General features: G+C 36.3%; 1 protein-coding gene across 5 annotated transcripts in view; it reads right to left on the bottom strand.

The window, feature by feature from the left end:
- Positions 1 to 2,132: 2,132 nt before the first annotated feature.
- Positions 2,133 to 26,219, bottom strand: part of SESTD1 (SEC14 and spectrin domain containing 1) — a 50,341-nt gene continuing 26,254 nt past the window's right edge. For 4 of the 5 annotated variants that reach the window (XM_066322724.1, XM_066322726.1, XM_066322727.1 and 1 more), the window contains 13 exons: positions 24,386 to 24,499; positions 22,860 to 22,957; positions 22,447 to 22,502; positions 19,763 to 19,974; positions 16,047 to 16,169; positions 12,581 to 12,775; positions 11,862 to 11,976; positions 10,555 to 10,714; positions 7,818 to 7,899; positions 7,370 to 7,492; positions 6,267 to 6,458; positions 5,225 to 5,346; positions 2,133 to 2,881 (listed from right to left, as the gene is read on the bottom strand). In XM_066322724.1, the coding sequence (XP_066178821.1) occupies positions 2,752 to 2,881; positions 5,225 to 5,346; positions 6,267 to 6,458; positions 7,370 to 7,492; positions 7,818 to 7,899; positions 10,555 to 10,714; positions 11,862 to 11,976; positions 12,581 to 12,775; positions 16,047 to 16,169; positions 19,763 to 19,974; positions 22,447 to 22,502; positions 22,860 to 22,957; positions 24,386 to 24,499 (1,722 nt within the window). In that variant the 3' untranslated portion in view covers positions 2,133 to 2,751. The remainder of the gene's footprint in view (positions 2,882 to 5,224; positions 5,347 to 6,266; positions 6,459 to 7,369; positions 7,493 to 7,817; positions 7,900 to 10,554; positions 10,715 to 11,861; positions 11,977 to 12,580; positions 12,776 to 16,046; positions 16,170 to 19,762; positions 19,975 to 22,446; positions 22,503 to 22,859; positions 22,958 to 24,385; positions 24,500 to 26,219) is intronic. The other variant, XM_066322729.1, reaches the window with a different exon arrangement.

Genomic DNA, 26,219 nt, shown 5'->3' with positions numbered 1-26,219 from the left:
TTGTGCAACCAAAATAATGCAGAGCAAGAGCTACAAGTAGAGCCATCACTTCTGTCTGCAGTAATAAATGCACAGACAAGTGCATTACATTGCATTACAATAGATTACTTGAGCACAGGTTTTTTTCCTTCTTAGCAAGTCTGTATCTCATTGACTTTGTGTGCTATTAAAGGTTATTTCTAAAGGTTCAGTAGCAAGTACAACCACAGAATGTGGAGAAAGAGTAAAGACCAGCACAAAAATCCCTCTCTCCATCAGTTACATTCAATAGCAGTATTAACAGAAAATGTTTATTCCATTGTTCCAGTACACTAGGCATTCTCAGAGATCACAGGATTTGAAATATTTGGCAGACTCTTGTGCAACATGACTTAGAAAACTACTTGCCCTCATTCCTGATACACACAAAATAGGCAATTGACGAAGTGATAGTATAACAGCCCTTTGCCAGACGCTTGATTTGCCTAAAGGCAAGGAATTCCAGAGAAGAGAGCAGAAAGGTAGAGCAAAAGCCAAGGATGCTGTATTGGAGACTCAGTTAGAGTCAACGGGGTGAAAGTCAGGATCCACTGGCCCCTAGGAATGTCAAACAACAGATAAGAGCAGTGTCAGGATTGGACTACACACATTGAGCTAAAATTAACATCAGGGTTACTGGGGTGAGCAGTCATCAGTTCCAAGTTGTGCATGCAGCTGTCACAGGAATGAGCGAAGAGCTTCTGATAGTGCCCTGGGTTTGCATACAGTATTGAGCTCCTAAACAAAGTAAAAAAATAAAATTAAAAAAAAAACCCTCAAAATAAAAAACCTGAAAATAAGTGTTCGCAATACTTGCTTACTCTAATATTTTAACGAGATTTTATGCTGCAGACCATTATTTACCATAAGCAGATTCAATTTACAAATGCTGCAGAACTGGAAACATGGTGCTTATTAATGACTAAATTAATTTCCTTTTGTGACTGCACTTTATAATAAATATATGCATACTTTTCATGTTTGGGTTCTTTCTAAATGAATTTATATCCTCCAAATTTTAGATGTAATAACATCAGCTTTCTGAAAAGCACTTAAGCAACTAAATTGAAATTGAAAATATTATATCAAAAAAGTCTCTTTATAAATAAGGTCTATAAAACTTCAGTAAGGTCTATAAAACTTCAGTTAGTTTTAAACTAATATTAACATAATATCATACCATTGCATTAAGTGCATTTAAAAAATTGTGTTTCCTCTGCCAAAATATCCCAAGGGGAAAAATATCTTAATCACTGAATTTACAGGTAAGCCGATAATTTGGAATGACTGCTTTTTTAATAAATGGCTTGATTTAAATCATTGTTTTCCTCTGGAGAAAATGCATAAAACTAAGAAAAATAAGTAAATACAATATCTGAATGACAGATCTATCAGGAAAATAAGCAGAGTAATACAATGCCTGTAAGAAGAAAGCATTATCTTTACTGTGAGCAAAGTATAATGTGATAACAGTTCTCAGACCTACAGTTCCACACACAGTACTCTAAAATGGTCAGATCCCACACAATCTTCCAAAAATATAATAATTGATTATATCTAGATTGCATCCTGAAGATTAAGAAGTTAACCAAGCCATGCACACAGCTGGTTTGGTTTTAATCCAATTCCCTTCTCTGAATAAATTTCATTTTATTACTAATCTCATGGTTTTAAGTTATGAACCTCATGTTAATTTCTCTTTCATTACATGAAAACCTTTAACCACAAAGGGACCAACAGGGATATTCACATTATTCATGATTCCCCATTCAAAGGGAAACAAAGGACTTAGAAATAAAGCACAGGAAATATGTGCCACTCTTACAAGGGAACAAAACTATTATTAATATAACACTGACGTATGCAAATACCATCTTACTTTTGTGCAAGTATTGCAATCAGAAAGAAAGAAAAAAATAGCCTGGACTTTTGCACACATCAATAAAGTTCAACAGCAGTTCCCTTATATTCCATATAATACGTTATAGCTACAATGTATTTAATAAGAAAAAATATACAGACTTTATAAATATATTCGGAGAGTAATTATTTTTACTACCATTTATCATAAAAATGTAACATAAACAATATTTGGAAATACAGACCAGAACAAATTTGCTAGATTTTAAAAAGATGATTTTTATTAAGCACAAACAGCTTTTAATACATTATCAATACAAATAAGAAAACATCTGTTTAATGAATTTGATATATCAAAGATCTGATGGGCAGGTTGCATACTGGCACAATAAAAATGATTTTTTTTTTTAAGTATTTCAAATTAAAATTACAGGGTTACCACAGTCTACACTGCAGGTACTTTTCTTACAGTCTAAAATTACTACATCACCTGGGTATGGGGGAAGCAAAGAACTAGAGTTTCATAATATGGAACTTCTAACACTTTAATTAGCACCACTCAAAGCTTGCATCAGCTGACTAACTAAGAAGCAGCTGACAGGTCAGGTAAAGCTTTACAGCAAATTTCAGTGCAAAGTTTACAGTTCCTTTTCATAAGATACTTGGAGTCTATGGTTTCATAGCATGTTAAATAATTATGGCTTGATAGATGTACAGTATTAAGATGCTGAGAACATTTACTTAAAAAAAAAGATGAGACTCGTAACAGCTGTGAAATGCATTTTAATATATTATATCAAATTCTGTAATATGCAAACAACATGCTGGATTACAAACTGAAGTCCTGTTATGAATTCATGGACAAGGTCAGTATTAGCTCTCTGGAGTAGTGGCCTCTGGTTGTCTCAGCTGCTGCTTTTTCAGGCTAACTAACTTCATCTTCTCTCTAATGTGTTCTGCTGCAGAAGCCATATCACTTGGGCTCCCAAAGTACTGCTCAGACCTAGAAAAACCCAAACCACAATAAATCATCAGCAGTAATTCAGTACATGAATACACCTGTTAATCATAGTAGAATTAAAAAAGCACATAAGAAAAATAGCTACTTTTTCCTCTTGTCATTTAAATGCCGCCTTTAAAAGGCTTTGGAGACTTAGTGACGAGACTCAACGGCAAATTTTTATGGAATTGTTATTAATATTCAGTGAGCCTTTCATATCCAAAAGACACTCTCAAAAGAAGTTTGAGGGTGGTGAGACACTGGCACAGGTTGCCCAGAGAACCATTGTGGCTGCCTTGTCCCTGGAGGTGTTCAAGGCCAGGTTGGATGGGGCTTCGAGCACAACCTGCTCTAGTGGAAGGTGTCCCTGCAGGGGGACTAGAACTGGATGATTTTGAATGTCCTTTCCAATCCAAACCATTCTGTGATTTGAACAGCAGGGCACTATTCTACAAGCACAAGATGCTTCCCAACACTCTCTTACCTCCCTTCTCTGGCTCTCCCCCAAGTCAGTCTGACAATTTTGCATACTGTGACAACCTGTGATACCTGTCTATACATGAATTCTGAGTTTATAAAATTGCCTCATTATAAAGGATTCTTCACATGTTAAGTCAACCACATGCTGTCAAATTATGCCATCTACCTCTCAAACTGAAAGGAACACTGTAATGGCTGTGTAATTCAAATACAACAAAGAACAGCTGAAATGTTAGGGAAACCACTAACCAAGCTGTCAGCAAAGGGAGGGTTTAAACAGAATACGTGTTTCAGAAGAACATGCATTAAATCTAGTTACCAAGCAGAGAAACTGTACACTTTGGAAATGATAGTAGGACAAAGGACTTTTAGACAGTTAAAAGTGGACAGAAGAGTTATTCTATGCAGGAATGGACTCATTTGAGGAGGTAACTGGTCAGACTGTATAACTGCACATGGATCACAGCATTTCCTCAGACAGCACAGAAGCCATGAGCAGGACAGGGAACAGTGACCTGAACTTCCAAAAAGATACTGGCAGAAGTCTGAAGAGGTGAACAGGCTGATGAAATGCCCCCAAGCATTTATGACATTCTTAAATTCTTAAATCTCAAACTATTTCTAATAATGAGCAAACTGTTTGCAAACCATTTGTTAAACACTCCAAAACCAGAATGCCAGGATAAGCAGGGGGTCCTGAGATACAGTACACCTACAATACCATTTTTGTGAAGGGGGATAAGCAAAACTCTACTGGAATGCCAGAGGGGTCAGAAATAAAGCTCAGGAGTGAACAATGGCTACACTTTTACCAGGTCACTAGAATCTGCTGTACAGAAGTTATACAAAAACACTTCAACAAACACTTCTTGATCTGGTTTGGGGTCAGTTTTTTGTTTGTTTTGGGTTGTTTTTTTTTTTTTTCCTACAGCTATAAAATCCTCCACTATTTTCAAACACACTATTGAAAGAACAGTAAAAATCACTACTAATTCAGGCCTGGGGCCCTATTCTTCATGATTAGCATTCTGTATTGAAGGATCTATACTGCAGAAGGCATATGGCATTTTGGAAAGAAGATGACAAATTTTCATGATCAGCTTCCTGCAACTGTATTTTTCAGACAGACTTCAGATAACCCTTACTGCAGTTGCCTGATGCTCTCTCATAAGGTTTCAGTCTCTAATTCAGTATACTTATTTCAGACCTTCTTCATTATCGTGTGGCTTCCTACACACCAGAGACTTGTTTCATAGCTTGGCTGTAACTCACATAGAAATTAACTACAAGCTCAGCATAACAACAGACATCATTAAACACAGAGTACCGAGTTTTATTGTGGCTGAGATTCCAAATTGAATTTGTTTTTGCAGCTCAAGAGAACTAACAATTTAAAGTTAGTATGAAAACTTCTCGATGGAAGTATGGTTTTGTTTAAATATTTTTGTATAAGTCAAATATAAATTTATCTATCTTCAGTATACTGACTTAGATAGATAAGAATTGCAAATAAATAAATTGAAATCCTGTAATTCTCATCTGGTATCTTTTTCCAGGGAGAAGAGACTGGGACTGGTCATTCTTCTGTTACTTCTGCATACTGAGCTGATGCAAAGACTGCATAAATCTAATAATCATTCAGTGTGAAAAAATTCACTATTTTAAAAAGGCAGTGCATCAATACTCATTAAAAATTCTTTCCCATCTTTACACAGAAAGCAGGCAGGTCCTATTTCAAACTTCATAAAAACGTGCTCACTTTTCTATTTCAGCAATAAGTCTTCAGGATTCTTCTGCCTATGAGACTATTTTAAAACTTTACCAAAAGCATTATTCTGAAGGCATTAGAAAAACCATTCTACATACCCATCAGGATAAACTACAGGCACTGTTAGTCTGTCCAACAGTGATTTCCCAACTGCTTCAATTTCATCAAATTGATCCATATCATTAAAAGCGTCAGGCTGCTCTGGACATTCCTGCAAAATCTGTTTAATAAAAGTAAGAAAATACAAAATGAAGTACACAGGCATGTAGTTTTTAAACTGCCATTAACTGACAGAATGAGTGTTCTTTTGGCATTTTTGCTGCCACGTTTACATGAGATCAACCAACATATAATTCAAGAAAAGAAAATATTGATTAAGGTCTATTAAGAAGACAGTTCAGGGCTATCACTGTTTCGTATGAGAATGTTTTATGTTACTTCTGAGAGGGAATAAAAAGTAGTCTTCCTAGACAATATTCCTGCAACAAATATGAAATGCATAAAAATAGTGACTGATGACATTAAACACACAAGACAATAATGTCACGTGGAAACCCCATGGCTAATGAAGAGCCCTTTACAACAGGTTTCAAAACTAAAAGCCACATCTGGCATGGAACAGGTAGGACTAAAAAAACCTGAACACAAGTCTTTCCAGATGGGATTGTGACCCAATACTAGTACTTAGTGCTCTATTTTTGCCCACTTCTTACTCTGCCACTTCTTATTTTTTTCCAAAGCAGCATGGGCAATACACCTTTAACTCTCCAAAGAAATTAAACGACCTGATAGCTTTTTTTCATACCTTGCACAAAGAAGTGTTTTAAGAGGCTTTTAAGAGTTACAGACTAAAAGATACAAAGAAATGCTTTATCATCAATATCAGAATTCCCATTTGAAGAGTGCTGGTCTCCTTTTAGTTAAGCAGGCCCTATACTAATACAAGTATATCAAAAATTATTACAGTAAGTACTGAAGTTAATGGTTGGAGAAATATACTTGAATTCTTCTTTCTGCCTTTTCTGTTTTTTTAATATATAGAAAGGGTAAATATACACACTGGCAACTTCATATTTCTTAGATTTTGTTTGCCTGAACTCAGGTAAGAAATTTTTCTTCTTAAGAAAACACAACACTCACCTTTTCAGCAGTTGAATGAAATGCAACAGCTGTTTCCAACCGGTGTACTCTTTCTTCAGAAGTCACTGTAAACTGTTTCCACACTCTATTCAGTCTGGGAAGTGTGTCCCCTGAGGACCTAGAAGTGCATCGCAAGGACTGGCACAGGACCACTGTTGCCTGCAGTAACTGCCTCCCATAATCGTAAGTACTCTAAAAATTGGAGGAGAGGGGAGAGTAAGTGCATGTAAAAACTCTGCACTTTACCTGTGAGCAAAACAGCATCTTAAAGCAACAGCAGGAAAGTTTATGGAAGCTCAACAGTTTAGGTTCCTTAAGTACAATAAACTAATCTGATCTACTAGGAAATGCTGCTGAAGTAAGAATAAAATTGTAATGACCAAATAGTGTTTTCACTCTTAATAAAAAAAAAAAAAAAAAAAAATCCAATACCCGCTGCTGCCTAGTGTTCACACTGGCTAAAGAAGAGAGTTTCCTAAAAATTCTGAACAGCTGTTTGGATCTTCCAAGGGATACCTGATATCCACTGCTGAGAGGACATCCCTGACTTCACTGGCACCATGTCTATGGTCAGCCAGCATCCAGGTGCCCCAAGGCACATCACTGTAACAGCAAATGAGCCTCCTGTCATCATGAACTCTTATTCATCAAAAGAGAAAAATCAGTTCCAGACCAATATGTGGAATTAGAAAACATTATTTCTGTTAATTAACAAGTCCAAATTAGACACTCCTAAAAGCAGTGAACGACTGACAAAGCACCTGACCAGGTGCTTCGGCCCAGCTTGTCAAAAATAATTTTAAAGACTGCTTGAGATACATCTTTCACAAAAGAGCCAATGAGCTTTGTATGGTTGTTTGCATTGCCTATGTGAAGGTTAACCAGGGCAGTGACCTGCAGCATTGCTGCTCTTGGTAGAACTGCAACATCTCATTAGGGCCACTGCCAACTCCAGCAATCAATTTCTTCACTCAGACATTGAGGCAGACCAGTAAGCCCAGTGACAGCTGTTCAATGACTGTCCATACAGATACTGATTCTGTTTAGGAGAGCATGTGAAACTGCACAAATTCCACATTGCTAAATAAAATAACACATTTCACCTGTGCAACATCAACAAATTTTCGATGTTTCTCCAGTAAAACTTTTGTTTCTTGAGCATCATCTCCTAGTCGGATGTGTGTCTTCAGCAGAGCATCCAACAGTTCACTTAACCATTCTACTGCCTTAAAAGCAAGCCAAATGAATAAAAATTAATACATTAAAAAAGAAATTAAACCAGAAGGGTGAGTTTACTTCAGTACTAGCATATACTTTTGATACAGAAAATAAGTTAAATGAGCTGTTACAAGCTGGTAGATCATGCATGCAATCCCCAAATACACTATTTTCAAACACTGCTATATCCCTTGTTATTATTATATATTCCCCTAAATATAACTACATTTGAAAGTTGCAAAAAAAAAAGTACTGTAAAACTACCAGCCCCTATAAATCAACCCAGTGAACTCCAAAGACCAGAATGATGAAATTTGAAAGGTATTTCCATACCTGAGCAGCATCCTCTTCACATTTAAATAACTGCACCATCTGAAGCATCTTCAGTCGCCGCACATCCACCATATCCTCACACCTTGAAGAGCAGCACAGGAACAGTCACAACACATGAACAGCAGATAGAAAACACTCTGACATTGACAACAACGTTTTCAAGTGAGAAACGTTAATACACAAGTGTTGGTCACAAGGCGATTAAAGCTGCTTAGCGTGGCCAAAATATCTAGTGCTACAGAGAACAGTAAGAAACCTGCAATAAATAGAATTGAGCACACCAAGTCACCAAAATAATGATCCTCAAGATTCCTGATATGGCTAAGCTGGAGGCAGCAACACCAGAGACAGCTACAAGGTCTTGCAGCAGCATCCAGGTTCTTTACCTTGCTGCACTGGTAAGCTCTGCAACACAGAGGCTTCAGTTGCTAAGACAGACCTTATCCTACTAAAATTCAGGTAAGAGCTGGCTTTAATCTGACATAATTCTAAACTGTACTGTTTGTTGTGGCCAATGTTTTCTTGATGAATACGATAGGATGTTTAAAAGGCAATACATTTATCCATTTTTCTTTTTAGCTGAGTAAGGGCAGTAATAGCTAAACCCTTATATGATGATGTCCTTTGCTTTACTTGTCAGGAAGCATGTCAAAACTTAATCGATATAAAAACTGACTCTAATTATCTTGTTCTGAGTGGAGCACCGTTTGCAGTTCTTTCTCCAGAATTCCAGTAACAGTGTTCAAAGTCCCTCTCTTTCCACAATGAGACCTAAGCTAATGCATCTAAGCTAATACATCACTTCAATTTCAGAGCCTATTAAGTAGACAGCAAGACTCATGCTCCTGTTCAGTGCAAATGGAATTACTAATGTCAACAACAGTTGGCTTTATAAGCAAATGTAGAAGACTGTGTGCATGACCTTTTTCAAACTGGTTACAAACATAAGCTCTTCCAAAGAACAGTTTGTTAGCACGCTGTGTTTTGTTACATGTCCTGCAATGCTTACAGAAAGGACATCAACTGGTCTAACAATTCAGAAAAACGCTTTATAGGTTCCAAAACCATAAATAAAGCAGCAAAATGCCCCTAAAAATAAACATTACCAACACATGTGCCTGTAACTAACAAGAAACATTCAACAGAACCTGGAAAAAAAATAAAATTCAATGTTGTGAAAAATACAAGTTACTGAGAGATAGTACTTTTATTTTTTTGTCTCTCATCCAGGCTAAAAAACCTTGTTTAATCATTCACCACCTGAAAGCTGCTTCATACCTTTGTCTGGAAATATTATTGATGTTTTAGTCCTCCAACTGACTTCCCACAATTCTATAACCCTTTGGAGAATAGGGACCAGAACTGTGTAACACAAACAGAAATGGACTACCAATCTATACAGTGACACAATGACATTCTTCTTTCAGTTTCTTATTCCTTTCCTAACAATTCTTCGCATTCTGCTTGCTTTTCCCTGCACGTTTGAACACTGAAGCAATTTCAACAAGTTTTTTCAACTTGTTTATCTTTGACTTCACAGCTGACTCAGAGTCCATTACTGTGTATATAAAGTCTTTCCTTCTCCCATGTACATCTCTTTTCTCAGTGCAGAATTCCAACTGTCATTTTATTGCACAGTGACAAGTCCTCTGTAGCTTTTTGCAGCTGGCCCTCTAAACACAAGGATTGCTTGAAGTAATAGGATTCAGAGGGCACACTTAAAACAGTATTTTCCCTTAGCACTACCAAAACACGTTTTCTTACACTAAGCTCCCTAAGAAAACAGTTTATGAATAGCAGAATTAATTTATAAAATGGGCAATTTGATGCTCACTAGACCTTGCTGTTGCCTAAAGGCACCTTTTTGCTCAGCCAATGCCCTCAAACTTCAGGCTCTTTTTATGCACAGTACTGCATTGTCTCAGGGGTTCCAGCAGTAAGACTGGCAACAGCATCTAATTCTTTCACACTGGTGAGTTGAAAAAAAGAAAGGCAGTACTACAGAAAATCCAGTACTACTACATCTTTAATTACAAATAATCAAATTTTGGAGGAAGAAGACAATGGCAAAATTCATCCTTCTTATAAATTCAACTCTCTTCAACATTTTTCCACACTGCAACTTCATCCCCTACTGTATGTAATTTTCCAAAACTCATAAACCCCATGTCCTGGGTGACTGCATGGTCCAGTATCCCACTGTCTGTTCTTTCGAAAACTGAGAATCTGTGCCTCCATTTTGTACCCTGTCCTCATCAACACCATCTCATTTGTTCTGCTATCTTCAGGAATGAAAATACCATACTCAAAGGATAGAGCTTGTGATAAAGAGGATAAACAAGGCTGTTTAATATGTAATTTCACACCCATCACCACTACTGTAGTCATATTATACTTCCATCTCAAACTGCTGACATATAAAAGATGCCTCTTGCATATTTTTGTAACTCCATATAAAAGGAATGCATCATTTTTTGAGCATTTACAAGCACAGGAAGGCATTCAAGTACTCCATCCAGCACCAAAATATAAAAGGTGCTCGTTTTCAGGAATACGCCAAAACAGATTAGTCAGGGAAGTTTCCGTCCCATTCAAACATACTACAAATATAAATTACAGTTGTAACACGAACCTTAACTAAACATAAAACAAAATGGATTCTTTAAAACAAATTAAATGTATAAAAAGTGACTTGTTAACACACAAAAATCTTAAAGGCTAGAATTGCTGTTCTCACCTTTGTTTTCTTAGCTGCATATCTTCCATCACTCCTTGGATATGATCCACATTTTCCTTGTTTTCAATGGTCACATCTTTCCCATAGGCCCATGATGCCTGGTTAGATATCTGATCCAGAAGACTTTGACCTTTCTCACGCAAGCCTTGCAAGCCTGAGTCTAGTAAGAGAAGGGGGAAAAAAAGGTCAATAATTACTCAGAATTTTGATGAGTTTTTTCCTCAGTGGAGAGAGAGGAAATGCAACAGAATCATACATGGATGAAGACTGGAACCTGGAAAATTAAAAGCACATTACTATGTCCTTCACCACCCTTTCCAACTCAAGTTCGAGTGAGCATTTTGTCTATATTAACAAAGAACTAAGGCTTTGCTATTTTATGACCTAGCAGATAACAAGAAAAGGAATAGAAGTTGACAGCTTGTTAGCTTTTCAGCATATACATAGCTAATTAATGTCTTCCATCCACACAGTTACATAATTCCTAAAATTAGTTATCACTGCTAAGCAGTTATAGCCTAAGTATTCTTCCACTGCTGGCAGAAGCTACTTCTTTATAATACATCTGATATGGCTGATACAATTTTCTATGCTGAAATTTGCCAACCCTTGGGATGTGCTGTTATGTCTCTTACTGGCAGTTCTGCTGTTCGTTTCCTTGAAGGAATATCTCATTTATGCATCAAACTGTTATGTTCCAATCATACCTACTTCTACCGTAAATTATTTTTCTTTGCAGCTCTTTCTCCCACGATTTAATGAACAAGCTGATCACACAAGTAGACCCATTCCAACTGAAATAATTAATTCCATATGCTTGACAGGGTAACAACCTTCAATGTGCCATTTATTAACATACACATTCAAAGTTTACTGCAAAACACTCAGTACAAGCATTCTAAAACTGAGTGAATAAAACCTTAATCATCAAGGCATCAGATCTGGAGACCAAAAGATCATCTAAGCACTATAATCCCAAGTCACTAAAGAAGATTAACGGGGAAAAGAAGTTTGTTTACAGATGAAAGGCATGATAATGCCATGTAACAAATATATATACATATAAGATGCAAAATACTTAAAAGAAAACAGTTCCAGATAATTTCTCCAGACAAAACTACTACACAGCAGATGGCATAAGCCAGCCCAAAGTAGCCCAGTGGAACATTAGATAGTGAGGAATCAGAAGTCATAAGATCTTTTCCCCCTGCTTTTCTGGTGATTTTTAAAAAGGGATTATTGTTTCTTCCCCCTGTAATGCACTTTTTAGAATGTGTGTGTCTGAAATGGTGGAATATCTTGCTTACCAACACTTTTCAATTTCTCTTCCAGGAGTTTCAATGTTTGTTGAATTGATGCTCCATCTGCTGGTGCTACATCCACACACAGCATTCCTAGTAAACCATCCAATTGCTGAGACAACTAAAATGTAAGAACATAAATGCTGATATTTAAAAAGAAGTTTGAGCTTCAGATGGTGGGGTCTACAATCTTCTAAATGCCTGGAAATTTGTCAGCTTCAAATTTCTCTTTCCAGCTACAGGAAATGAAAGTCAAGATGAAAGATAAATGACCCATCTGCCTCGTAGAAATCCAAGAGCATGCATCCCTAGATGGTGGGAGAGTAAGAAATCAAGATTCTACTTGGTTTTGGTTTTTTTTTTAATATAGGAAAGGAACATGCCATTTTACAAAAAGAAGCTATGAAAATTACAACAAATTCCAGTTCAATTAATGCATATGCCTCTAAATAAAAAAAGAGGGGCAAAAAAGTAACTTTTCACCTAGACACCTTTTTATTTCAAATACTACTGAAACATAAGGCATTGCAAAGTACTTCCCTCCTAAAAAAGGGGAGAACCAATTTTCTCAGTGTTTCAATTACAGCAAATGACAACTTACAGGATTTTCCAAGTGACACATTTCCCCTCATCCCCCTGAATAGTTTTCCAATGTTTTCAACATCTCCAATACTAAGACACTAATTTATTGACAGTACATAAAAAAATTAAGAAGAAACACTTACATCCTGGGCAACACTGTGGAATTCAAGTGCTGCTTGTAATAGGTTCTGCCTGAATTCCAGCTGACTTGCCTGCCTGTAACACACATCACTCAGCTGTTGCTGCAATGCTTTCAATTCCACAAGGTCCTCCTCATCCCCTGCATTTAGAAGAGCTGCTATCTGCTGATTAAGCTCAACATAAACAGCAAACCACTCCTAGAAACACAAGAAGATGAAGAATTAAAAATGCCACATACAATTTTATTTCTCTTAAATGGTATACATCCAACTGCACGTTAATAAATAATCAGACTGAAAAATGAGGTTATTACAGATTGCCCCATCTCAGAGAGAAGGAAAAAATATTCCTGGTTTTAAATCAACTCTTAAAGGGTATAGTAGATGCTAATACATGCATTGCCTCAAAAAAAAATTTAGTGCAGAAAGATGGGAAGAGTTCAATGCATGGCTCCTAGTCCCAGTACAAACTTCCACCAAAAGAGGAATTCCACCATTTTAAAACAAATTTCTAGTGCTTAGATGTCTGTACTGGTCTATTGAAACAAAAGATGAATTTGCCAAATGATCAGCTATTATAAAAAGCTGTTTACAGGACTATCCAGATGTTACTTTCAGTGACATGATTGAAACTAGCAATAATTTCCTTAAAATATTTTAAAAAAATACTGCTGCTGACGAAGTGGAACTAATCTCTATCTTCCGAACAAAAGAGTGCCCATGCACAGAAACTTCAAAATTATACTTGTTTCTTATTTAAGGAAAACTTAATACTATTTAATTCAAAATGTGCAGGTTTGTTTTTCACATAGCTTGATTACTGAATACATACATAAGTTTTAGTTATGGTTATCCTGTTGGTGTATTTGCAGAGGAAGATAGTTCAAATATTTAACAATTTGGGGAGATTTAAAAAGAGCTTGATACATCCAGATCACATTCACATCCTGCATGACTGAGATGCCTGTAAAGCAAAATGTGTTTGCTCAACAGCTCTAATTTTGACCTTGAAGAGTCCTATGCATTTCTATGGAACAGCACCATCTACTGGCCTACAATACTGGATTTAATTTGTATTCTTGTCTCGCTCCTATTGGGATGCTTAGAATTTTGTAAATTATGTCTTCAGCTTTTGCATCATTTAGCTACAAATCATGCAAAACAGAGTATAAATATCCATATTCTGATTTTTTTTATTTTTTCCCAAAGCTGCCTCTACCATCTGCTCACAGAAAAAAAAAAAAAAACTATGAAAAGAACAAGGAGGAGAATAAAGAAAAAGTAATGAAAAGGTTAAATTAGCAATCATTCAAAAATTTAGGAGCAGACTAAATCTCTCATCTGTCCCAAAAGGGGCAACTTTGATGACATAATGTGAAAGTATCTTCCACTGTGACACACGTATTATAAATACACGCATTCAGCACAATCAGTTCACAGAACACAGCTCTTCGACACTGAACATACAAATCCAGCTAAATGTGACATATAAACTATAATATGAGAAGTTAAAAAAATTTAGATTAATATATTCATCTGTTTAGGGATTTTGGTTTGGTTTTTTTCCAGTTTTTATTTTTAGCACTGAAGTAATTAAGAGTTGCAGTAATTGATTATGATCAAGCTATCAGTAAATATAAGGTACCAGTAAACAAGGTATAAAAAGCATATTCCTCAAGTTCTTCATGGGAGAACTTAGGCACAGTTGTATGTGACAGCTCAAGCCTATGGAGTAAAAACCTGCTCAAGAACAACAGTTATAGTGTATTGCTCAAGAATAAAACTGTCAGAAAATTAACACCCTCCCCCAAAAAATATCCAACCACTCTCTCACCAGAAAAAAGAAAACAAAAATGCACCCTATGGAAATTATTTTTTCACTTCAGCGTAAAATGAAAAGTATACTTGAGACAAATCAAACAATTTTGCAAGACTCTTCAAAATACTATAACTAACATTAAAAAAAGGTGATGAAAGAAAGCAAGCATACAAACTGTCAATTCAATTATTAGGTGATAGAAAACAGGAAAACAATGAAAGAGGAAGCATACAGTAAAAACTTAAGGAAAAGGCAAAGAACATTTTTCTGGTGCTGTTGACAAAAAATGGTTTTAATCTCTAAACAGGCATCTAAATTTAAGGTAGTGGTTCCCAACTACTTCTTCTGATATAAAATATAAATATATAAAATACAAAATATTTTTTTCTGACAGTTATTTCTGCAAACTCCTGCCAGCCCCTGAGAACCAAGCTGTGTTCCATGCTGCCACTGCTTCAGCACACTGTAGGACAGCCTGCCAACTTCAGTGGGATTTCAAGAACTGCATTTAGCCCCAGCTAAAGCGCAGTTCTCTGTTATAGATATCAAAGTGAGAAAAAAGTGTGCTCAGTTCTGTTTTCTCCTTTCAGTTTGAAACACCAATATAACTAAAAGACACTCAAATTTATTTTTGTTGATGAAGTAGGTAGTCTAGGGTGTTTGGGTTTGGTTTTTTTTTTTTTCTTTCCAATTAGGATTTCAACTGCATGACATTTTACACTTCAGAAGGTACTGGTTTCCACACTGCTTGAACAGCTTGAAGCAATGACAAGATAGAGGAGATGGGATTTACTTAATCAAACACAAACACCTACACTGCTGCATCCATCAAGGAAACCATACTCACTGAAGGTGGACTCAGTAGAACTAGTGTTGTCTAGGGTGCTGTGTTTCTCAGACTAAAGGTTTTGGGTTTTTTTTCCCCCTTAAATTACATCTGAAAAACTATAATCCAGTGACTATTTTTGTTGTCATGACTGCAAACACAACTTTGGAAAAGTGGACATAATAATGAGCGTCTACATCAATGAAAGTCAGAAAAGGTGAACAGCACTGTGAGCAAAGTTCCCTTTGGGAACACTGAATATTCATAACCTAATTATAGTTAATCATCTGACGGAAAGACAAAATTCTACCAAAGCTTAGGAAGTATTCAAAATTAGAAGCAAAGGCATCAAGTTAGTATGGTTACAAAATAGCATACCCATGATTTCATTATGAGCACAAAGTATTTCTAAAGTCTTGATCAACGGAAGTCTTAAGCCAGTTTCAGCTACTGACTACACTGGTAAGTGTAGTATAATGGAGACAAAAGCATTGAGTTATTCACCTGAGAAGTGCAGGACTTCTCAGACATTTCGGCAGAGAGGAAAAAGTAAATTTATTCCTTCTACTCTCCATGAAAATTTAAGAACTGCTGTAACATACTAAACCCAAGAAAAATCACAGATAGAAAGCCGTAATTTTCTACAATGGAAAAAAAATGCAATAATAATGACTGTATTAGTTCTGTAAATGCTCAGGTAATTTCCTCTGTAACTCATCATGCACTATGCAAAATTCCAAGATATTCATAACCAAAATACATTGCTCATAATTACATGTATTTAGAATTATTTTGATACTTGAAAAGGGTATGGGAAATCTCACACTGTGCTGACTCTCAATCTCTTCATGTTTCTGTTGCAAAGCTTGTGAAGCTCTAATGGAGTCTCCTATTCCCCACTGGGTTCTTAGTTGTTCTGATCCAGGTCCTTCAAGCCAATTGACTACCTGTCAGTACCATAAAGATGATAAAAACAAAGCAGCAAATCAATCACACAAAACCTGGTATAAACAGAATTTTGTAACACAAGCAGAAATAAAAATAGGCATATGTTTATGAAAAAACAAATGTTTTTCAACTCTAAAAATCCTTGTTGAAACCATTTACATCCTTCAAAGTTTTAAGCTGAAAATACTTTTCATTAACCCTAGCCTGTCAGCTCATCGAAAACAGGTGGCAGATACAACAAGATTTTCCACATAGACAACTATCATGTCATATTTCTTGTCAACAAAAGAGCTCAAAACACAATGATAATGGACCTCTTGTGCTCAAACCAGAAATTTTTTTTGTCCAAATGATTACAATGCACAGTTGTATTCAACCTCACACCTAAGAGCTTTCTCCTTGTTTTGTTGAATAAACTAACACTCAAGTACAGGATACACACTTGTTTCAAAATTAAACTTACACACCAACTTGCTCAATTCAAATAACAGAAATCTGTTACTGAGAATTTATGGCTACATCTTATAGAATTTGTCTTTGCAGGGTCACAGCAACCTAACTTTGGACTATAGTACTGGATTCATTTTATTATTTTTTAAACTATTTTTTGATGCAAATATTACTCAAAGCAAAGCAGAATGTCTCAAATGTGGTTTCCTTGCACAAGTTTGAATTATCAGATGATATCTATGGAAAAATTCCCGGATAAATTTTAAATATCTGGGAAACAGACACAGCTGCAATGAAACCAAGTGCAGAAGTCATTTACTACTGGAGTCCTGAAGTAAGGAAATGCAGGAATACCTCCAGATTCTGAACATTAATAAAAAGGCATAGGAAGCCAGCTTCCTGGCTTTTATGTGAGTCTTGTTTAAACACTGATCACAAAGCAGCTTCACACAGATTTTCAGGAAACATAATACAATACACAATGTAACCCCATAACCACCAAGACAAATGAAACAGGGGCTAATTGGACCATTTTCCAAGTGCTGCTGGACCGCACTGCAACAGTAAACAAGAACAATCATGGTTACAGAAGGCTACTCAATTCACTCCATCTTTGAGTCATTGCCTATTTGCCTTCCTGCTGCCCTTTTTTTGCCTCACGCTGAAACACTGTTTCAGAGCATACATTCATTGCTCCAAAAGCATTTTGAGTCTTCCCTGCTTTTATCAGTTCTAGGACAAATTAAGACTTTAAACAAAAAGAGCCTGCAACTGTAAAGAGAAACTTCCTGTTGTGCTCAGCACCTATGCACAGCTGTTACAGGTTAAATATGGAACTGACCTAGAAGTGAAGGGACCCAGCAGATGTCCCCCTCTAAGGTCAGAGTGGCCTGGAAATGTCCTTACACATGGAAATGACAGTTCTCATGCAAGTCTGAAACAGTGGACAAGGCTACTGCTCAGCAGTTGCCCTCTCTGGCCAAGACCCAAGACCACTCCCCATTACACGTTTCCAGCAATGACTGCATTGACTCTGCAACTCCTTAGGCCAGCACACGGCTGTTCTTGTGACAGAGGCTTAAACTGAGAAGAGTTACTAGGGGACATACAGAAAAATGTGATGTAATTTTCAGAAAATAAACCTTAAAATCATTAATGACAAGACTACTGCAAGACATCACATGTATTTTTGTGAATTCAGATTAGAAAAATAGTATTTAACACCTCTGCCTAAGGAGGGACAAAACCAGAGCTTATCGAAACCTACAGATTTACAATAATAAGCAGCATTTAGAAAAACTGCTTATTACAATACATCTGACAGTCATTGCAGCCTTTACATTATGAAATGAAAGACAAAGGACAGGAAAACAAAAACATGGAACAGAAGCGAGAGAGGTAATTCAAAAGAGAGGGTAGGATATTGAAGGCATATTGGATAAGAGGGCTTTGAGACAGGAGTAAGAACTAAGCACATCACAGTAAGGAGAAGCAGCAAATACTGAAATTGAAACACAAAAGCAAGTCAGGAGTGGTTAGCAATATAAGATGGTACATAAATGATGAAACAGGAATGAAACTGCAAAGAAACCTAGCAGAAGATCAAAACACAGAAGAAAAAAATAGCAGCACACAAGGGAAAAACACCCATTTTAATTAGAGTGCTGCAAGTACTGTTATATGGCAACTTCTGTTTATTTTGTCAAAATAAATTCTGCAGCATTTTGCCTCTATTGGCTTCCTCCTGTACATCATTAGCTTCTTACTTTTAGCCTTTAATTCTATTAGCCTAATTTTTTGCTGCAAACCCAGAAGAAACTAAATCATTTCCTAGATTTAGTATGCTTTTCTCAAATATTTGCATGCCATTTAGAAGGCTTTTAAACACACGTTAAAAACAAAAATTATTACTTTGGCAAAAGAGCAAAACACATTCTTCCTGTGTACTGAAACTCAGTTCACTTGCCAGGTAACATCTGCAGTGTACACAGAGAAAACAAGTAACTATTTCTATTACAAATATTGCAAAATGAGGCAGAGTAATGGTAAACAATTCTATTTAAATGCATTAACAATGTCAGTTTGCCAAAATATGATAAAAATCACATCTTGTTCAACCACTAAAACTTAAACAGAGGAAAAAGAACCTCACCTGATTATTCCTACAGCTGTGCTGATATGCTTTATATAGGATTATACTAATCTCTCATATTTTTAATACTTCCAGCTCAATATATCAACAAATGATATCTGCTGCTTAGATTTTTTTACCGTGATCAAATTGCTATAGAGATTAAAATTATCTCCTTGGTAGATTTCTATTTTCACTGCTAGACATCACAAAATTGATTAGTTTTTATTTTTACCCACATCTACAATGTTATAAAGTGCAAGTACTCTACTTGCACTCATCATGCATTAGAAATGCCAATGTTGAAAGGTTAAAAGCAATTATCTGTTCCATTTTCTGCATATTCAAACTATCCAGAATCTTTAAAACATACATATCTAATTTCAAGTGATAAACACAAGAAGAATAAATTAATTCCATTTCCTTGATTTTCTCTACTGCGACTCTGCTGAGAAAATGCTGAAAGTGTTAATTACATGGCTGTTTCCAAAAGAACCAAACCAGTTCATCATGACCTTCAACATTCAATTGATTAGGAAGTTTATATTCATTGTTGTCAGGGTATTGCTGAAATACAGACAGTTTAAGCACTTCAGCTTAGGTTAAACCACCAAGCATTAGACAAATAAAGGAATAAATAACAGCTTATCTTCAGTAAAAGGAACTTTAAATGACATGGGCAGGGGAAGGTTATCAACTCTCAAGCAAAGCTGATGCTCAGTGAGGTTCTCCCTTTGCCAGCAGGGCAGGCATTTGCACCTCCAACAACGCAGCCATGCGCTGCCACAGTGAGCAGCAAAGGGGCAGCCCCCCAAAGCAGGAGAGCACATTTATAACAACCTCCACGTATCAATATAACCTTTGGCAAGTCACTGTGGCAACCACAACAAAGCTGAGTGAAACTGAGTGAAACCAGCACACTTCCCATTTGTGAAGTGACGGGAGCGAGGCAGTCTGGGACTTGAGCTCAAAACTCCACCTCACCGCTTTCAAGAGCAGCTGCAGGCTTACCTGCATTACCTTCTGCTGAATCTCCTCGAGCTGTGTGCGTTTGCTGCGCTGCCGACAGACCTCCTGGTAGCGGGTGTATTGCTCCCTGAGGGAGTCCAACAGCTTCATCACCTGCGGCTGAGCCAGCAGCTCGTCATCCATCGGAGACCAGGAGACCCCTCCGTCGGAGCCGTTGAACCGGCGCTGCTGTAACTCCGAGAGTAACTCGTGACCTTCAAGAATACACAGAATGATGTAGTTAATCTAGAGTCCAAGAATAAAACCCACAAAAATTAGTACTAAGGCTGCCTGCTTTTAAATCATCAACACTGCGTTTTTGTAGCTAATGATCTTTCATACATTGGGCATGCTTAATGATACAATTTCATGCAGAGCTTTGGTCACAGTTTGTGGGGCTGGATCAGTCACAAAACAGAAGAAATGTGGTATATTTCCCATATATAACAGATACTGGGACTAACACTCAAGCTGGCAATAGCACTGATTAATGTAAGGAAAATTGAAAAGCACAGTCCTGAGTCTGAAACAACTCTGAAGTACCCTGATTTACCTCAAAATGTTGAGTAGCATCCAAAGTAATTCTCTCAAACAATTCATGTTCTTATACTGAATGAATGCTTTGGAGGAACTAAAAGTCTGACTGTGTAATTTCTCTGTTGTCTTTCAAGATTTTTATAGCAAGTACAACTCTTTCATTAAGAGTGTGAAGCTGAATAATAACTATTTTTTCAGAATTCTCATCTCTCTTGCCCTTTTCTTTGTGCTTTTAAGGATCATATCAGGGTACAGACTCTCTAGACTGCAGTGACTTTCATATACATAAAAATAGCATGTTTTGACTATTTAATCTTTTGCTTAAACTGTTTGAAGAATGTTATTGTTGTGTTAAAGTTCTCAATATGTAAACATCACACTAGAAGTAAACCCAGATCATTGATTTGTTCCTCAAAAGCTTAGTGAAACAGTTAAAATAAAACAGCGTTTGGTTACTAAAGAGATGTTGGTGTCAAAGTGAAAACATGCCAGCTGGAGATCATTAGTTCTGCAGGTCTTTAAAGGGTAACACAACAGTTCAATAAAAGAAAAAACTGCTACTTGAGGAATAGTAATACCTCAAGAAAAGTGCAGAAACAAAAGACTATGTTCAACTGCTACTATTGAGACATTCAAATTGCCAAGGGCTTTGAAAATTGCAGCAAACAACTTTAAATTACTCAGCATATATTACTCTGAAATGAAAATGTCTTAAGAATTCAAATACATTTTGCTGTACTAGCAGTACAGCAAAATTTTGCACAAACATCTTGGATTTCATCTTTTATAACACTCCCCAGAAAAGCACAGATAGCTGCAGAGCAAGCAGACTTGAACAATTTTGTTCTACTGGGGTAATTTTGAAATGTTATTGTACTGTTTCAGCAGCACAGGATCACTATTTTTCCAGGTAAAAACACCTTTTCGAACTAAGTTCTTATCCAATTCTATGAAGTAGATATATGGATTTGAAGCTTCAGTACCTGTAGTTAAGGATCTAGTTCACATCTATATCCTTAGGAGATAATTTAATTGAGGAGAATTAAATTTTTCTCAGTCTTTCAATACAGTGACTCTAAAAAGGAAAGGTTGCCTCTTAAAATTCCCATGATTTAATCACAGAACACACTGAGTTGGAAAGGAGCCATAAGGATCATCCAGTCCCATGGAAGTTATGAAACTTTATAACAACAAAAAAATTCATTACCAGAATTAAAAAAAACACAGAGAATGCATATAACTCATGGGCTAAGGAGCCATCTGCTCACACAAAACTGAAGTGCTGTTTTGTTTAAAAATCTTACTATTAGACACAGAATTAGGCTAAAATCTAGTGACACTGTCTACAGACACTTCATGTTTTAAAAACTTTGAAGACCAGAGTAAGAAATTATGGTTTTACATTTTAACTCAAACCAGTATTATCCCACATCTAGATAGGCTGAAGTTTTACACAGAGGGCACATAAAGCCACTGTGAAAAGTATAACATATGATCCACACATTAGTTTATAGGAAGTTATAAGGTAAAAATTCTAAGCACTCAGACTCTGATCACCACCTAACACTATGCATTACTTCTTATTCCACAAAGGCGCTAATTAAAAAAAAAAATCCAGTCCAAGTCAATAGACTATTATACTTCATTGCCAACAAGAAATTCACCCTAAACCCAACATGTTAAAGAATCCCAAATCATTTAATGCTGAATGGAGAATCCAAGAAGCAAAGTAGGCTTGAATTTTCTGACAGACGATCAGCTCAGAACTAAACTGATGCAAATTGCCAGAATTGCACAGGAAACTGCTTTCTGTATTGTAACCATTTGCTACTGAGATGAATTCATTCTATAAGGTAAAAATATTGACATCAGCTAGAAACAAAGCATTCCCAAAATTAAACATAATCACTATGGTAATATTATAAAGATGTTAGGGAGATTATAAAAATATGTATTTCAAAAGACATGTTCAGAGTTCTTCCATTTCTTAGCAACACTTTTTTTAACCCAAAGATTACAATAGTCAATAAGCTTGTTATATTCTGAAGATGGCTAGAGATAACAGTTGTAACCTCAGTGCTTTCACTTGAGGCCTAAAATGAATTCTGTCACTTTACTGACCAACAATCTAATTTTTTGACTTACTATACCTGTCTGCAAAACCGTCTCAGGATCAACTGATGGAAGGAAGTTCAAATCTATTGATCTTTGAAAAAAATAACAAACACATTATTAAAATTTGTATTACAGTAGCATTAAAAACTTCAGCTAAGGCCAGAACTACCTAATACGTCTTCAAAGAACACGTTTTTTTCTTACTTAGTCAAGTCCTCACTTTTTCAACTCATTGAATCAAAATAAGTGAAAGTGCATGTAATGAGCTGAATGAGCATCCATCTGCACACACACACATGTATTTTGTAGCCCACATTATAAAGGTTTAGAATTCCTTTACACATTTCAGGGTATTTAAGGTGTATTATTTTTCAGTATTTTTCTGGAATTCCAATGAAATTTTATAATCCAAAAGCACTGACTTCAAAAAGTGAATCAAATCACGTACCTCTCTCTCTCTTGTTGATTTCCTTTATCACTTCCATTGTTAATTAGAGCAAGCTCATCCAGCAAAGATGTTGATTCTTTCGTGAACTTTTCAAATACCTAAATAAGAGGAAGGTTTTAATTTAAGAAATTAAAATTTAGGTAGCTGTACTGAAGGCAGGAGTGCAAATTTATCCAGTAGTTCCATTAGCATACTTCAGTCTCTACACAATGCAATTATTTCCCAGCATTCAGATGGTAGAGAGGAAACAACGGAAAACAAAGTTTTGTTCAGGGAACACTTAAGAATACTAACATTACTTAGGGAGATAGTAAATATTAACTGAATATAACTGAGATATCTTCAAAACCTCTAAGATTGTATGGACATATTTATTCTACATCCTCATTTAAACCTTTAATAATGCTAGAGAATCAAGGCATGTTACATAACTACCGGACAGCTTACTTGGAAGGATTAAAATAATTTTTTAAAAATTCCAGCTTCTAATCACTATTAAAATGAACCATATTACAATGAGTGACTAAAAAAAAAAAAAAAGAAAAATGTATTACATTATATAGAAAGATTATACAGACTAAAATATCCTCATCAGTTTCGTTGAAGTGCTTCTGATCTCAGATAACACCAGTACAGTTGAGACACTGTGCACTGTTCAGACAACTCCTCTGAACCTGACTTCTGAGAGTTGGTTTTGCTTTTTAACAGAACTGAGCATGATTGGGTGCCTTACATGACATGCACACTGATTTTCAGGGCTTTTTGTTATTATTAAATTATTAATCAGTAGCTTGCCAATGAACTTTCCTTAGCTTATCTAGGACTACTTAAAATTTCAGGGGAAAGCAGCCACAGTTGCAACACACCTGGAGATCCTAGGTGGAGACACACATTTTAAGAACAGATTACACAGGACGCGAACACGCTGTATCAATGAAAGTTACATATTGTTTTTTAAATTCTATTTAAGTAACTGAAAAGCAAGTATCAATAAAGAAAAGATTAAGAACATTCTGGAGAGCTATGCACACCAACAGTTGCTTAAACAATTTGTGCTGATTAATAATTAAACGGTGTAGTTGCTCCTAGACATTTACTGCTTCTTGGTCTACTGGGGAAACTGCACTGATAGAGGTTTTGGGGTAGGACAGCTTAAAACCACAACAACCAAGAGCTACGAGATAACCCAGGAGGATCTGCAGAGTTCAAGTTTATTCTCCTTCTTTTGGTATTCTCCTTTAGCAGCCAACTTCCCTTTATAGCAGTCATAGACTCAGGCTCTTCTAAAGCTAGTGTTACTAGAAGAGTTTTATTAAGGAACAGGTTGTTCAACAAATTGATGACATTAGCTTTACCTTCCCTTGAGTAAAGGCAGTGCTACTTATCACAAGGCTATTCATGTAAATGAACTGCACGACTACACGTGTGACCACTTCCCACACGCTTCGTAGCTCCCTCCCACACACAAGAAAAGTCAGGGCTCAAGAAAAAGACATGAAAAAAACCCCAAACGACAGATAACTAACCAGCCTCTTATTCAACCAATCCATGTGATCATAGGTGAGAGTTCCTCCAAAATCTTCTGTTAGTTGGCATGGTTCTATGTATCGTGTCAGCTTGTTAGCAGATACTAAAATAACCTGCAACAACAAAATAGGTCACTTGTAGGTAATGCTCGTATTTTCCTTAAGTATCTGAGAAGTGTGCCTAGAGACACTGAGTAGATCTTTCTGTGACTCAGATTTTACTGCTAAATGTTTAAATGAAATATGCCTGTTTGCAATTAACGTGGGCCAAAACCAGAAAAGTAATTCTGACATGCAGTGTATACCTCATGCACAGTCCAGTAAGAGCATCATCTCTACCATCTTGTCCATTTACAGTGGGAAAAACAAATGTGTTCCCTGGATATCTGTTTTCCTGCTGGGAACTGATGTTTTGTGATTAAGTCAGATATTACATGATCCATTTCTAGTGAATATAGTAGCAAGCTATCATACTGCAAAGCACACAGTATTTTTACCACTCTCTGGCAATACTTTCAGTCCCAGAGGTGAGTTTGTGCCATAAAAGTTAAGTGTCTGCATTTACTGTGCAAATATGCTCAGCAAAAGTTGGATCAACCATACTCTTTCCATGAATAGTCAAAAATTCAAATCTTAGTATACTTAAAAGCCTGAGTCATTCATGCAGGAGACAAATCTAGTTCATCAGCCGCATCAGGGCACACAGGAAAACACAGGTCCACTGCTAGGTGGAAAACTAAATTCTTGCTTTCATTTCTGCCTTATAGAGGCTCCCGAATGAGCCTTATTTGTTTAAGTCTAAACCAAAAGTTGTCAGCACAGCTTGCTTTGATGAATGATATGCTAAGCCTGAAATAACTCCTGTGGAAAAAAACCCCAAGAACAACCTCTCTGTGGAAGCAGGCATATGGACAATATACAGCCAGAAACAAAAGAAAAAAAAGGAAAGAAAATTTCCATAGCCCATCAAATCATTCACATACTCTTGTAGGGCACAAGAATATGTGGAAAGAGCTAACTAGAGAGACTTCTATTCCAGCTCCCTTTCTCTGCAGATACTGAAACTAAAGGATTCAAAGTAGCTCCAAACAAACAGTCTATTATTGCAGAGGAAAACCTTTCAGCAACATCCAAATATACACTATTGTTCTGTACTCCAAATGGTACATGGCTGCTGCAAATGGAACTGGCTAGCAGTTTCTTTAAGTAATGCCAGGAACCAGCCCAAACCCCAGAGGATTCTGTGTCCAAGAAAGAAGGAGAAAAAAAAAAAAAAAAAAAAAGCCTTTGTTCTTCCTTCTTCTGGCACACTTTATAGTTTAGGTAATTTTTAACATTCATCTCTATGAGTTCAATAAAGAAAACTAATTTTGGGGACTAAAGCAAGCAGGGCAGCTAGTTCTCATTCAGACATACAAGTTCTGAAAAGACCCAAATATGCTGACAAAATAGATTGACTACATTGAGACCACTTATTTCAAATTTTTTTAAACTAAAGTCCTTCAGGAAGGAGAGTGGGCAAGGGATAGCCCTCATAAACTTCTAGTAGGGAGATGTTTTTTAAAATAAAAAAATTCTGTAAGAGCAAAGCCTGCACAAAAAAAGTATTTTAGCCACATGAAAAAATAATCTTCTGACAAAAAATAAACACCCACCAAAGAGATTTGGTCAAACCCCAAATTTTCTACATCTTATTAGAAAAACTTTGAAAAATGAAAACTTCCACCTCATTAATAAACCTTTTGGTAACTTAAAGCATTACTCTCAAATCCATTAATTCTCTAGGTTTCTGATTTAAAAAACACTTCTCTCTGACATTATTTATAGACTGTTT

This window comes from Sylvia atricapilla, chromosome 7 (genome assembly GCF_009819655.1).
Source record: "Sylvia atricapilla isolate bSylAtr1 chromosome 7, bSylAtr1.pri, whole genome shotgun sequence".
NCBI lineage: Eukaryota > Metazoa > Chordata > Aves > Passeriformes > Sylviidae > Sylvia > Sylvia atricapilla.
The sequence above is the reverse complement of the archived record's forward strand: the minus strand, read 5'-3'. Positions and strand labels throughout refer to the sequence as shown.